Source organism: Poeciliopsis prolifica, unplaced genomic scaffold, assembly GCF_027474105.1.
Source record: "Poeciliopsis prolifica strain line A6 unplaced genomic scaffold, Auburn_PproV2 SCAFFOLD018, whole genome shotgun sequence".
NCBI lineage: Eukaryota > Metazoa > Chordata > Actinopteri > Cyprinodontiformes > Poeciliidae > Poeciliopsis > Poeciliopsis prolifica.
Window position 1 is genome coordinate 8,132,917 of NW_026562393.1, and position 15,049 is coordinate 8,147,965.

Here is a 15,049-nt window from a genome sequence, read left to right on the forward strand (position 1 = left end):
CTTAATACTTGGTGAGGGATCCTGTTACATAAATTACTGCATTAATACAGCCTGTAAAACCATGGTCATTAAGCAAGGTGTTGATAGTTTTAGGCGTGGTGGTAGATGGCAAGTTCAACTGAAAAATGAAATCTACATTTCCAGTAAGTATTTCAAAGCATGGTGACAGGAAGGGCTCGAAAATGCTGCACTGACTTTTGACCACCTGATAAAGCTTGATTTATCAGGACCAGGTGACATGGTTTCTTCAAGTCATTATAGATTCTGTTGATTGTGCACATTTTCTCTATCGTACTTTTTTATTCCACTCAACTTTCCATTGAAATGCTTTGACACATCACTCACTATTGAAAATATTTCTGAATTGATTTACCTTACTGTGTTGTACTATAAGTTCAGGGTTTCACAGATGCACATTTTTCTTTCTCCAGTTTATAAAAATGACTCAAACCCAACTTATTTTCCATGAAATTAGTTAAGAATTGCTTCAGGACTAGTCAGGGTTATAACGCAAATTCCTTTGGTCTAAAAATGCGAGTTCAGGGCAGTTCAGGTCATGAACAGTCCTCTCCATTCTCTTCCTGCAGCAGTTGGTGACTGAATTTATTTATCTGGCAGACAACATGACTTTGGTGATCCTGATAAGCAGTATCCTGATAAGTGGATCAAGCATGTGGATTGACCTGCCATGGTCTCAGTTGTATTGTAGCATTGCTTTAGACACAGTGGCGGAGCGGTTGAGATATTCATTGACCGGGATTTAGCGGGCTTTGCGACCGGTCTGCCAAACCTCAAGTAGACCAGCAGCCCTGATCTCCAGGGAGCCTCGGCAATGTGCAGAGATATGAGCAAACATTTAATTTCAGAGTTTTTATTGCTTTCAACAACACAATTTTGGAAGTTGTCAGACAATTTGTGAGAAGAGCGATGCTGACCTAGAGACAAAACTCAGGCTGTTCTCAGTTGCAAGCTGGCCAACCCAAATGAAATAATTGGTGTTGTTTTCTTTTGGCCCTTGATGTAACACTTAGCATTAAACAATTTTAAAAAGGGTGAGGTTTAACTTTTAAATTTTAGAACTGTTTATCCAAATGGTTGTTGATTGTGAATAGTCTGGCTTCTGGTTTCAAGGTGTATGACGATTTTAAAAAGTTTTGGTTTCAACATAGACAGTGGGATTGATGGATTTTCTGCAAACAATTCTGAACTACTGCAAACAAACACACTATAGTATCTGTTTTGTGTCATTATTTTGATTCTACAGAAGCACCACTGACTGCTCAAAAATGAGATTTATCAGGTATATTGGTAAAATAAGCTACTTCATACCTGTTTTTGCTAATTAACAAGGTAACCTCAAGTTTTCAGACTCAGAACTTTACTTCATAAAACAACAGTGAAAAAAACAATGTTAGGAGTCAGATTTGTACGCTTACTACAATTACATTTAACTGGTGTTTAGTTTTGTGTCTAGAACAAAGCAGAGGACTGTTCTTTCTTTCTTTCAAAACATTATTGTATCCATGATGCATCCTTATTTCCATGACAGTCATAGTCATTTAGTTTAATATGTGTGTGTGTGTGTATATATGCGTGCGTGCATTTGTGTGTGCGTTTGTGTTTCTAAGGTTAGTCTATGTCACCACCCAACAGTCTGCATCATCATCCCATGTTGTACATCCATTGCATGACATTTTTCCCCTTTGCAACTTTGCTCAAGCTCAGTCAAGTTAGATGTAAAACTTTAAACAAAATAAAGTCTCTCCACATATTCTGATTTGAATTTAGCTCTTTACTTTGATTAAGCCATTTGAAGAATTCAATATGCTTTGATCTAAACCAATTTGTGGTCGTCTGCTTGGGATCTTTGTTCTGCTGTCCAATCACCACCATGTTTTACAATGGCGGTGGTTTGTTCAGGTCTATGTGACTGTTTTCACCACACAGAATGTTTTGCATCTCAAATCAATAGCTACGTTTTGGTCTCTTCTGACCTGAACATGTTGTTCCACTTGTTGGCTGTTTCCTCTTCTTTAGTTGTGGCAAAATTTTAAACGTGACCGCTAACGACTTCCTTTAAACAATGGCATTCTTGTTGTCACTCTTTTTTGGTGTGCCTGACTAAGAGTTTTCTCGTCAACACATCTCTGTACCTCCTCCAGAGTTATCGCGGGCCACTTGGCTGCTTCTGCCTCGATGAGGTGGCAGTTTAGCTGCAGCAAAACCGCCACCTCATCGAGGTGATGATTGAACAATGGATCATTTGCTTAAGCTTTTTCACAGCTTTCTCCTCTACCTGTTATGTGCACATCTGTGAAGAAGTTCTGTAACAGGCCTCTTCACACCTTAACTATATTTACACAGAAAATAGATAACTGAGATTAAACTATGTGCATTGGATTTAGTTGTGAGGTATAAAGTGAGGTGGTTAGATAGTAGAAATGTAAATCTCAGATTTTCAGGATCAGAATTCGATTCAGAAACCAATTTTTAATTCAGAAGCCAATTTTCAAAGGATCTACAGATTCTGTTCAAAATATGTGACTGACAAGAGGAAAAGACAGTGTAAACAAATAGAATATTTATATACAATAATTCTATAAGGTTCCATAATGTATCAAATCCCATCGGTTTATCTTAATACAAAAATAGGTTTGGGCATCAATCATTGTAACCAGCATTAGGTCAACTTAGCTTCCTGTCTTTTTCTTTTAGAAAAACATATCAAAGAATTATTGAATATACACAATATGTAGAAAACGATATTCTACGGTGACAGAGTGGGCAGCATTGTGCGTGCAAACCATAGCAGCAAAGACATACAACTTAAATGCAATTTAAATTTGATTTTTGAGTATTTTGAATCCTTTAAGATTTCCCAGTGTTTTCTGCACTTCTATGGAATAGTAAAAGCAAGCCACACTTTCAGATTTTTATTTATTGAAAACATTAAAAGCGATATATAATTTCACCAATGCTTTAACTCTGGAATCTATCACATCAATTTCTTATCAAATGTTTTTAAGTGTGTAAAAGATTTAAAAAGATTCTTCATGTATGAGTATTTTATGCTTTAATAGTTTAATCATGTAGGTTTTTTACTAAGAATTATCATACTCTAAGAATATTTTACGTAATTAAGTTGTTTGTGGTAACTCTTTTGCATTTAGATCAATATTTGAGATCAAGAAGATTTCAAAGACAATTATTACTTTTTTTTTTTGCTGTTCAGAATTTTACCTCAGTGGCATAACATCTGGGAAAAACTGTGCTTTGTTTGATGCCGAAAGAAAAAAAGAAAGAGTTATTTTTAAAATAATTGCAGTTATTATGCATTTTAAATGCTGTTGTCCAACTTTGATTTCAGGCATTCTGAAAACGGCGATAAGAGCAAAAGTTTGTGGTTGCAGGTTTGAGAGCTTTCAAGGAATCTGGCTAAATTGGCTGTGAATAGCAGATGTAAATCTTACTGCAATAACAAAAGGGTCACAAATATGCGATTGTATCAGAGTTTTAGAACGTGGTGCCTAATAGCCGAGTAATGTATCCAAGTGAAATACCGTCAGCTGCAGTAGGCAGGTAAAGCCATTCCTGCCTCTGTGGCATGTGTTGCTCCTGCGTGTGTTTACCTTCATGTTTGTGGCCCGTCATGCTTAAGCTGGATTGCTACATCCTCCCGGATTCTGCAGGAGGGCTCGGCACACAGGTGATTTATTCCTCTGAATCCATCCTGCACAGGAGCAAGTTAATGTCTTTTCACCCAAAGTGCTGCCTTCAGCTAGCGGAATCATAATAATAATCGCATCTGGATGTTTTCAGGTCAGATAATATGGCTGAACTGTTTTGTCGAAGGAGTTGTCGAGGATTTTCAAAGTGAGGTTGTGTTCAAAGGTGAAAGCAGTTATAATCTTAGATAGCTCTTTTAGCAGCTCCATTTACTATCCAGATTAGTTGGGCCTAAAAGATGAAAATGACGGCTAAGCTCTGAACTGCAGGTCCAAAAACTTTATTAATATTTATGCAAACGCTAATTCATAAACCTTTAAATTTTTGTCTTGTTTGAATTGGGCTATAATTTAGACAGAAGCCAATGATGATGTCAGATAAGAGTTGGAAGTGGTGAAACACCAATGATTTATCTGTGTGAAACATTCAGAGAACGAAACATGTAAAGCATTTCCAGTGAAAATCGCTCCTTTATATTAACTACAACAATGTAAAAAGTTATTTGGATGAATACTGTTTTTATTCACACTGCCTTACTTTTAAATATTTAACGCATGTAATCTGTTTACAGCTAACACTTAGATTAACTTTTAAATGGCGATATAATCTGTCACGACATGCCTAAAGCTTTATCTGCTGAAGGTAAAATTTAAGGTGGTTTTAACAGAATATAAAAAATCTCCTCAACAATCACCTAGAGCTTCATTAAAGCTGCTGTCAGTCCTATCCAGTGACATCATTTTGATTACATATCAATCAGGAGCACTTCAATGTAATAATCTGACTAAAAGCACAAGCATGAAATGCCATATGCTATTTTACCAGGCATTTAAGAAAGCTGTCTGGCTCATCCCAGTGATGCCTTGGCTAACAAGCTGAGAACGTGAAAAATATGTCATTTGCCATTGTTATATTTATATATGGAACTGTTAAGTAGTGATAATTGGCTGAATCATTTGACATGTCATAACCCCGTCATGCTAACTTTAGTTTAAAAGGTTTCTACACTGAGCGATTCGTCATTTCCAGCTGATAATGCGCCCTCCTTTGTCTCCCACAGTTTAAAGAGGAAACATTTTCATTTTGTTCTCCCTTGAAATATCCCAGCTCGGCTGTTTAAAACAGAACTCTTACTGAAACACACGGCGAGGTAGAAGAAAACAGATTTATTGTTGCAAACAGCTTGTCAGGGCTATACCCTCCTCAGTGTCGTGTTCCCTTCGCACAAAGTGTCAAATACAATTCAATTTCTGCCTCTGCCTCAGCTGGGGCTAACACGGTCAAGCAAATGCTTATTTTCCGAAGGGCCTGGGGGAGTTACACTTTCCAGCTTATCAACATTTATTAACCTTAGCACTGAGGTTTGTTCTTTGATTTGGATTCTTTGGGAAACACTGAAATTGGATTTTTTTTTTCTTCTTCTCTCGCTTCTGGTGTGACATATGCTGAACAACTTGTCACAAGTGCGAGAAAAATCTAAATGCTTGTTATTTCTGCTATTTTACCATGAAAGCCAATAGCTTGTATCTTTTCTCCGATTTTGGTCTTCACTTATGTGCCAAACAGAAATGTCTTTTAACTGAACCACTGACAGGCCAATGAATATAATGAGCATTTAAGGCCAACAGATTTTTTTTAATTTTTTATCCAAGTTAGTTGATGTCTAAAAAAACTAACAGGGATTTTTTTTGTTTGTTTGCTTTTTGGATTTTCTCCTGTCACCACAGCTATGCTTTAAATGAAATTGTAGTTCTCTATCAGTTGGACGTGGCTTTGAGTTCTTCGCTTGTTGACTGATGCCAAAAGATCAGAAGACATCACTTACTGATGGTTTCTTTGACTGCCTCGAGTAATTATTTACAGTAGATTTTAAGGGCCCAAATGTCCCCGGGAGAAAGTTTGTTCGTAGACTTTACTTCTCAGAAGACTTTTGCAAAACCTCCCAGAGTTGGTTTGATGTCAAAAAGTAAAGAGAAAACATTGACTTAGGCTTGACAATAATGACTGAGATGGAAAGTAACCAAAATAAAACAAGTTCTGTTGACAATGTTAACTTTTTGTTGCTATGTGGGAAACCAGTTCCAACTCTCCATGCATGAGTCGGTTAGTTTTTTCTCTTCATGTACTGCTTATCCTTATCTTTGATAATATTGATTATCAAAACTGTTATTGGCAAAATGCAATTTAAATATTAAACACAATTAATTTACACCTCGTAGCCTCGTCCTTTGGAACATCTTGTTAGTAAATGGTTCAACCCTCTTTTGTTTTCAGAACCACCTTAATTCTTCATGGCACCACATCCCAAAGGCACCATTCTTTTTGCTGGGTGCCGATTAGCTTATGTAGTAGTTCTATGACTGTTTGTGTTACGTTTAATGCATATTATGGCATATTTGATGTTGTAACTATTAAAGTAGGTTTTGATTTGTGTCAAAATAGTCAGTTATAATCATTTTTACAGCGGAGTTCAGCTATTCACAGACATCCAATATAGTTACAGGGTTTCAAGTGTAAACCACTTAGCTTCATATGCAAGGCTCTTAGGAATAGCTTACACTTGCTTGCCTGTATATAAACATTATGTTTCAATATTGTACCACAAGATTTCATTGCATCCCTAATAAAAGTATGTAGTGACATACAGTGGCTGAACAATACAGTAAGAGTAAATTCAGAGCTTACACAGACACTGTTCCTGGATAGATGGATTCCAAAGAAAGCCAAATATGTTCATGTCAGTTGTCAAGGGTGGTGATGCTTTGTAAGCTGGCCCTTGCATGAAGTGTGCATATCCACATCCATTTTGCTTGGCAAGAAATGATGGACCCCCTCCACCCCTCTGACTGGGCTCTGGATTATTAGCTTAAGGTCTCTAAAAATATCCCTCTGCCTGTTTAAGCCTTTGACAGCGGCAACATCTCACACATTTTGATAGCTTCATAATAACTCCGGCTTCAGAGGGGCTCATGCACTCAGGCTGCCTTGTTATCTTTTACCTTCTTTGCCCAAAGAGGAGAAAAGGCGGAGAACTCGCGGGCCCTGAAATCTGCCACAGTCCTTTCTCTGACTCTCTCTTTTTCTGGAATCCGACTCGGCAGCAGATCATCAAAAGCGAGCATGCAATCACGGCAATCTCAGAACAAACAAGATACTTTTTTGAGTGCACAGAGATTCTGCCCAGATGTCACTTTAAGGCACTTGTCATTGTTGCAACAGCTGCAGAAGCACATGGGACGTCATTTGGAAGCCGTCTACCACAACATACCAAAACAAGCACATGTCAAATGCGAAACAGGCGCAGCCTGGAACAGGATATTTTTTGAATATTAATGCCATAAGCTCCTTAAGGAATTGCGACTTTAATTACCTATGTGCTCTGTTTTATTGGCTTGCATGTTCAGTCCTGGTAATTACATATTTACTGCCATACAGTGTTTATACATGAGGTTTAGCTAAGCTTATATTACAAATATTTCTGATGTTGGAATTCATAGCAACTGATAGAAATTAATAAATTCCTGAAAAGGATTACAGTGTACACATGTGGCTCATAGATATTGCTTCAATTATCTTTTCTCCTGACGCCCACACACACTCGAAAGGCTTTTCTCACAAATATTATAGCTGCTAACTAGAGGGAGTCTGAATCAGAGCCACGTGCTGCTCAGCGGCACCATCGTTACTGCAGCCTTCATTTATGTTTCTCTTTTAAATGCTTTGTTGTGAAATACAACAGTTTTGACAGGGTGTTTTCTAAGCTGCTCATGTCTCCACGAGAAGCCTCATCGTTTGTCAGTGATTGAGCGCTCCTGAGGAGAAAAGTCAATATGTGGACATAAATAAAGGAAAACAAATGAGACCTGAATCTTCGACGGGTTGAAAAGGCGAAGTGAGGTGAAATGTGAAGACATGACTATTTTAAATGATTATAAAACAGCCCTTTGACTATATCTGCTAATTGTGGACAGGATGGGGGGTGATGAGTTGACATATTGCTGTTGCTGTGAAGTTGATCCAAAACAGAGAGAGAGAGCGAGCCATGAGGGCTCCCTCCAGGGACCTGTAACCTTATTGTTCCATGTCATCTCCTCCCCTTCTGTTTGAGGAGCGAGATGTCAACCTCTCCCCAAGGTCACGCAAACGCCCATCCCACTTCTGCACGTAATTGGATTATTTAGAATCATAAAACCAACTTACAGCCCCGTCTGAGGTCAGAAGTGTGCTTGGCGAACTAGGTTGTCTCTCATGATTTACGGCACCGTTCCTAACTGACAAGTAACTTGTTTCTGTCTTCAGTGAAACGTAAAACAAGCTGAATAGTGTAAATCATATAAATAATGTTGTGGATAACCGTGGCAAATAACGTATATTGATATTTTTACACCTTCTACTTGAGTATGTGCTTGTATGTCCCGATAAGTACATGCAGTTTTGAATCAAAATCAAAAAAACATTTCTTGAATTAAATGAAATAATAAAAGCGAGCACAGGACAGGCCCCTCTTGTAAATGAGATCTTAGATTTTAATTGCACAAGCTGTATAAATGATAAGACACCCAAGAACCCCACTAAAAATAACTGAAGTGTAATGATTTTTCTCACTGGAATGCTAAATTTGGGCATCAACCTGCAAGAGATAAAAAGTAGTGATAGCAAAGTCTCCAGATTTTCTGTTTAGTTCATAAAACATTGAGTTTACTGCCTGGGTGCACCAGCACTAGTCTATCAATCAAATACCCTTTGGAGAAATTTTAAAGTGTTTTGAGGTAAACACAGTGGAGATTGACTATATGTGCTAAGAACTGTAATTTAAATATATATTTTCTGGTAGCTTTCAGGTTGTCGTTCCTCCTTCATTTGTGATCATCATTGTTTCTATAACACAAAGAGAAATCAAAACTCCTTTACTAACAACTCTACAGTAAAAATTTATGTTTTTAATAATTGTGGATGTCATTATTACAGCTTTTTGGAGACCTAAGCATTTACAAAACCTCACAAAATGTTGCACATGCAGAGTAGGAGAGTAGGTATTTCAATGGGATTGAAAAACTCCTCACAGTTTGAGTGTTTTCTACATTTTGTTGTTTTCTGTTGTTTCAAGACACATTTATATAACAACCAGAGATGTAAGTATGATTGTTAAACAAAATAGATGCACAGCATGAATTTGGATCACATTGCTCATTGTAGACTTTGACTTTGCCATTATATGCCATCTGTTAAGCAAAGGTAACCTGACCTGCCAGATGGTTTGTGACATGGAACCATCTGGGAACTTCTGCTCACAAATCGATTGTAAAAGGAAATTGAATATAGATTGAAAGGGTTTGGGTTAGAACCAATTTGATCCATAAAATTATCGAAATCCATCCAGTTGAGAAAAGAGGCAACTTTTGGTCACACCTAATATTCCCCAACACTGCAGCTGCCAGAGTAGTAAGCAGTAATGTACACCTTCAGACACACTTCTCTTTACTGCCATTTCAAATTACCATGTTTGTTTTTGCACATTCTCTACCCATTTTGCAGATAAATGAATTGTAAACCATATAATTTTTCTTTCTTTTAAGAAAACAAAAAATAATCAGCTTTGCTTTAAACAAGCTGACTGAAATTGAGTAGAAGTCGGAGAACAATTTCCCTGTTTTTCAAAAAATTAAACCGCTTTTTCTCTGGTAAGGTAAACAACGAGTTAAACCAGACAATTTAAGCACATTTTTGTAAATAAATCTTGACATGCCAAACATGTACCTCACATGACTGATCACCTTTAATGAGCAGCTGTTTCCACTCGAAGAGGAGAACCAGCGCCGACACTTGCTGTCATGAAAGAACCGTTTACAAGATACTGGAGACTACATTTATTCCATTTTAAAATACAAAACTATAAATGTAACAGGATCTTTTTCTTTTCAGTAGTGTTTTATTCTTGTTAACAATTATTAAGATTAATGTCCATTGTTTAATAGTCCAATAGTTACAGATAGAATAAGTTTATGCTCTGTATCTCAATTTATAAAATTTTTAGAATTTTAAGAATTTTTTTATTACCCTCAACCAGAATCGTCACAAAGTATATTTGCAAGATCTTATGTACTTGCATATAAGTGTTTGATCACATGAATGCGGCGCCTCTAGGCTTCTGGAAACTATACCGAATGACTTGTAGAGGTTCACAATTTCCTTCCAGATTTCTTGGCTGATTTTCTTTTATTTTTTCATTATGTCACACATGGAGACAGTATGTTTAAGGTCCAATGTTGCACCTCTGTTTGACTCAGAGGCTGGGAATTAATCAGAAGCTTAATTCTGTAAAGCCATTGTATCATTTAGGCTTTTCCAAATTCTTCAAAGGCATAGAAGTCTTGATGTGATGCCTCGTTTCCCCTGAGCAGTGCGGCATGGGATGGTGTGGGTCGCTACGTTCTTGTGTCTGTTTCCATTGTAAAAGCGTCCTGAACTGCACCATTCCTCGACCTTCTACAGTTGTACTGGGCAAAGAGTCCGGGTAGAGCTGGAAATGCCAGAAAATAAGATAGCATGCCGAACTACACCAACCCATGCCGTTCAATTCAGTGGAAGCGAGTGATATGTAAACTTCTGAATTTGTCAAAACTAATAATCGTTTTCATTATCCTAATGGACATAAGACATGAAAAGTGTAATTTAATTTCATACAAAGAAAAAACAAGTTGCGGTATATTGGTTTACGCAGCAAATCAAATGATCTGCTTTCAACTATGTATCTTGAAAGCTAAAGACTTAGTGCTTTAAAAAGCTTTTGAAAGTTTGCATGTTTAGGAAAACGATGTAACCTAAATAAGAAAAAGCAGTGGTATGCAAAGTGCACCTGTTCAGAGTCTAAAGCGACCTATTTATACGAGGCGCTGAATGCCTGCAGGATGGGGGATTCCCACATACCAGCACATATTCATGGTTTCAGTGGTTGTTTCAAGCCTTCAGGCTGATGTAGTGTTATCTCATGCTGCTGCGGTAAGATGAGATGATGTCTGATAATAGTTTAAATGGGGTGGGCTGCCTGCCTATTAAATCAGGAGCTGGCAGAGTGATGCTCGCTCAGGTTACTTATTCTCATGTGACATGTGAGGAGCCGAGGGGAAACGAGATGTCTTCACTTCACGTCTGTGGTTGGACATTGTGCTCTGTTTTGTGACTCTGTAATTAACTGTTCATTTGTGTGTCTCTGTGTGTTTGTGCGTGTGTTTTATCTCTTCCAGGAAGCGGCCACGTTTGCCAAAGAGCTGGGCTTTGAGGTGAGTTGACCGGCAATTTAACAGTAAAAAAAGATCCTAAAGGTTTATTTTTTTTGCTGATAATGAAGTTCCTTTTGGACAGTGATTGATGTGCTATTATACTCTCCAGGCCTTGCAGCAGTTGCTATGGTAACCAGGCAGTCGTCATGGTTTCTTTGTTCAGCCCCGCTCTCTGTTATGACGCACTCGCTCGGTCTGCACCCAACATCGCCTACAGATGTTATTTATTGAATTTTGAAAAGCCTCTTGGGAAGCGGAGAAGTTGGGCACGGTTTCAAGCCTTTCTCCGCAGGCTCGAAGCTCATCAGGTTGCCAGGTTAAAAAGCCTCCTCATTATCCTCGTCACACTCAGGGATGTTACTGTATGGTTTCTACTCAATACCATACCATGACACCGTACGGAAATACTCTTCTTTAACACCCAGATTAAAGCCACTTGTTTTAGATTACAGAGATGAAAATTGCAGCGCTTGTTTGGGCTGCCTCTTAAGTGTAAAATGAATATTCCCCGAGTCTCTTCTTCACTTGTTTTTTTTTTTTTGTTTGTTTTGTTTTTTTTTCCCCTCCACATTATCCACATCTCTATTTAAATGCGGGAAAAAAAACCACACAAATAGCCGAGATCTGTGTTTTTCAGGTATTTTAAGTGCTATCTTTCAGAGAGAGATCCGCCTTGAATATGGCTCTGCTCTGTGTGAATAATTGTCATCCAGAATCACTAACGGTGTGATCAACGTGACTAGAATAGAAATGCAATCCTGATGGCAGTGACAGGTTTAAGAGAGGAGATGGGATGAAGGCAGGAGGAGGAGGAGGAGGTAATAATGGAGGGGCCTCATGTTCAAAAAAAAAAAAACAGCACAAAGGGCAAAGTCAAGACTTGGCGAGTAGTTACAGTTCTTTGACATTTTCTGTGTCAACTTGATTTGGCAGAACACTCTGTGAAATTGCATTGGATGAATGTGATTTTTTTTTCCATATAACAGCAGTGGTGTGTACTGTACCCACTGCATTTCTGGATGGTTGTAGCTGAAAGATGTTTTCTTCACAGTAGTGAAGTGTTTTTTATTTATTTATTTTTGTCACTTTCTGATGAGAGTTGTACTTTCCTTTGACAGGCTACTTCTTCAATGTTCCCAGTAACAACTTTTGAAAACACTGTTGCTTATATATATAACAGTACGGAGGAGGTTTGTAGGGTCAGTATGTCGGCAGGGAAGACTGGAAAAAGTATGTAATTTAACTCTGTAAGTGTTTTCCAGATCTGGATGAGTAAGGAATATAGTTCATGGGAAAATGTATATTTCCAGATTTCATTCTCAAGTCAAGTTCATGTGTGCACGAGACCACTGACTGGAAACTGCCGGGATTTTCGGACGCTAAGATAGCATCAACGAGACATCTAGAATCTGCTGTAATTGTCATGCCAGGCCACTATATGGCGCTATGACTTAGGCATGTCATCAAACGCACATGCTCTTTTGAAAGATCCCGGTAGCCTGAAACGTATAAATGTTTTCATTAGGTTCTAATGCTAACACAAGCTTAAATTGTAGCCTTATGTTTTAAAAAGAACTGATTAAAAAACTGTGAAACAGCTCATTAGCTTAGCACCGATAGAATGTTATCTGTCATTGTTTTTTTCTTTCTACAGAGTTCCCAAAGAATTGCAAGACAAAATATTTCAAAGGCTTATAATAACAGCGTAGGCTTTTCCGGATGCTAATCACATGCCGAGAGCAAACGGATAGAGCTTCACTCTAACAAGAAATATTGGGGTGGTTTAAAATGCGAGCACATATTTTTTGTCATACCATTTTAAACCGGAGCATTTTTCTGTCCTTTCAGTACAAAATGTTAAACAGCACATAGAGGCCACTGCTTTATTTCTAGTATTGTCACGTTTAACAAGCTAATTTACTGAAGTAGATTTCTTTAAGCACTTTGGGTCCTATAATGACAGTGAGGTTGATCTCAGTCCATCAGAAGTCTTGTTAATTCACTAATTAGGCCTTTTTAGTGAAACTTTAATTAAATATTGCTAGGATCTAACCCTCAAGACACAGCGTGATGTGCTCCTAATGTATTCTGAAACACTGTTATCATCACATTATGGATGACTAGCACAAATGACAGCCACTCTTCTTCAGTATAAATACAAGATAAAGAGCTTGTCCTCCTAGACGCAGCAATCAGCAGATCTGAACGCGGTCTCCTGATTGTGATCTGTTTCCTTTAAATGCTCAAAAGAACTCTCTGCATCACAGCTCTAATTGAATCTCTCCCCTGCAGCATTTTTTTTCCCCTCCAAGCAGCCCGCGGTGGAGATTATCAGTTTCTCGGTGGCTTCGACGTGGCAACGCAATTTAACACCCTTGTAAAGCTTTCATATTTCACGCTTTGTTGATTTATGTCTGATCAGTCGCCCTGCGATCGTAAATATTGCCATTTGTCAGCCGTGAACCAAATTGACCGTATCGTTTGTCAATCCACTTCTAGCGTGCTGTTTTTTTTCCACTCTCCCCTCAACGACATTTTCTCTCGATAAGAAGTTGTCAGGTGGGTGATTCTCTGAATTCGGTACATTTTGGGGTCTCAGGTTACTTAAAAATATACTACAAAAAAGCACAGCATCAATTGAAGTACTCTTTGAACCGCCAAGAAAATATGTTTTTTCCACTCTATGCGTGAAATCCCAAACAGTATTACGAATTTCTTTGTTACTGAGGTTGCTTTAAAGTCAACCTCGTAACGGGACAATTTTATTCCTCTATGAGTACAAGTCCCTAACATAATTAATCAAATTCTTCCAGTTCCTTTGAGATCACCAGTCCCTTGACTAAAATAACTAATTAATATAATTTTCAAAGACAATTCTTTACTTTTCCCCAAACAACAGTAAATATCTTTTACGTGCGTAACGGTGTTGAAAGGTTGAGCTTGACGATGACGATTTATGGATAAAAATAATCGAATATAGGCGGGAAACTTTCCTAACACTTAAATCTCTTTTTAGTGTGAGCAGGAAAAGACTTACATGATGTCACTTCCAGGGTGCTGAGCAAATTGGACTGAACTATTATTTATAAATAGGAGGGATTGGTATGTTGTTATGGGGCTGAACAGAACTGGAGGGACATGATTTAAAAGTGCTATTTTATAAATAATTAATGTATTTTCTCATATTTCTTTTATTTAGGTTAAAGTATACCTAAAAATGTTTATGTTAGTAGAAATAACTTGCAGTTACTGGCTATTTTAATTTGTTTTATATTCATTGAAAAATGAACTTCGGGCAGTGGGGACATTCTGATTTGGCTGACCTCTACGCTCCAACAACCCATCAAATTTTTCAAAATATAATTTTTAAAAATATATTTGCATGTTACATTACCAAGCCATCTGGATATTTCCATTTCTTAATTTTCTCAAATGTGTTTTGCATTATATGACGTTTATTGCCTTTGAGATAAACCTGTGAGTTACAAGATGAACTGAATTCAGAGAATAACCCAGGTGAGTGTTTCTGATATGTGACTGTGGCTTTGCTTACCTTTTGTCATGATGTTTGCCCTGATGGGTACACCTCCACCTCATGTTCTTAGAACCTCTCAGCTCCTGAACCCAAGTGGAGGTATGTCTATTTTATGTCAGCGAACATAAAACCTGAGGGCGGCAATGTGCTGGAGCCGGTGTGGTTTTGCATTCAGTGCTTGTGGTTACGTGTAGTCACAGTGACAAATTGCTCTTTTTTCACCATCGCCTGCTAACAGCCTCTGTATTAACCTCACTATTAGCACTTACTTAGAGTGTTACACCCATTTTTCCCTCAGCCCTGGGTCTCCCTGGACCTCTTAGGGCTGATTAAAGGACGTTTGGGAAGCATTTAGAGGTGTAAAAGCTCATTGGTTTGAGTGAGGCAGAGTGGCTGATGCGGGTCAGAGTCTATCTCTCTGATTGCTTCCATAATCACGGTATTTGCTCAACCTAAAGTTGCTTTAGTGCTAGCTTTGACACAGATGTCCGAGGCAACTGTAATTTCA

The 15,049-nt window shown here is 38.0% G+C and overlaps 1 protein-coding gene across 2 annotated transcripts in view; it reads left to right on the forward strand.

Annotated features, from left to right (window-relative positions):
* Nucleotides 1-15,049, forward strand: part of adkb (adenosine kinase b) — a 172,978-nt gene that overhangs the window by 136,971 nt on the left and 20,958 nt on the right. For both annotated transcript variants that reach the window (XM_055042995.1, XM_055042996.1), the window contains exon 8: nucleotides 10,971-11,006. In XM_055042995.1, coding sequence (XP_054898970.1) covers nucleotides 10,971-11,006 — 36 coding nt within the window. The remainder of the gene's footprint in view (nucleotides 1-10,970; nucleotides 11,007-15,049) is intronic.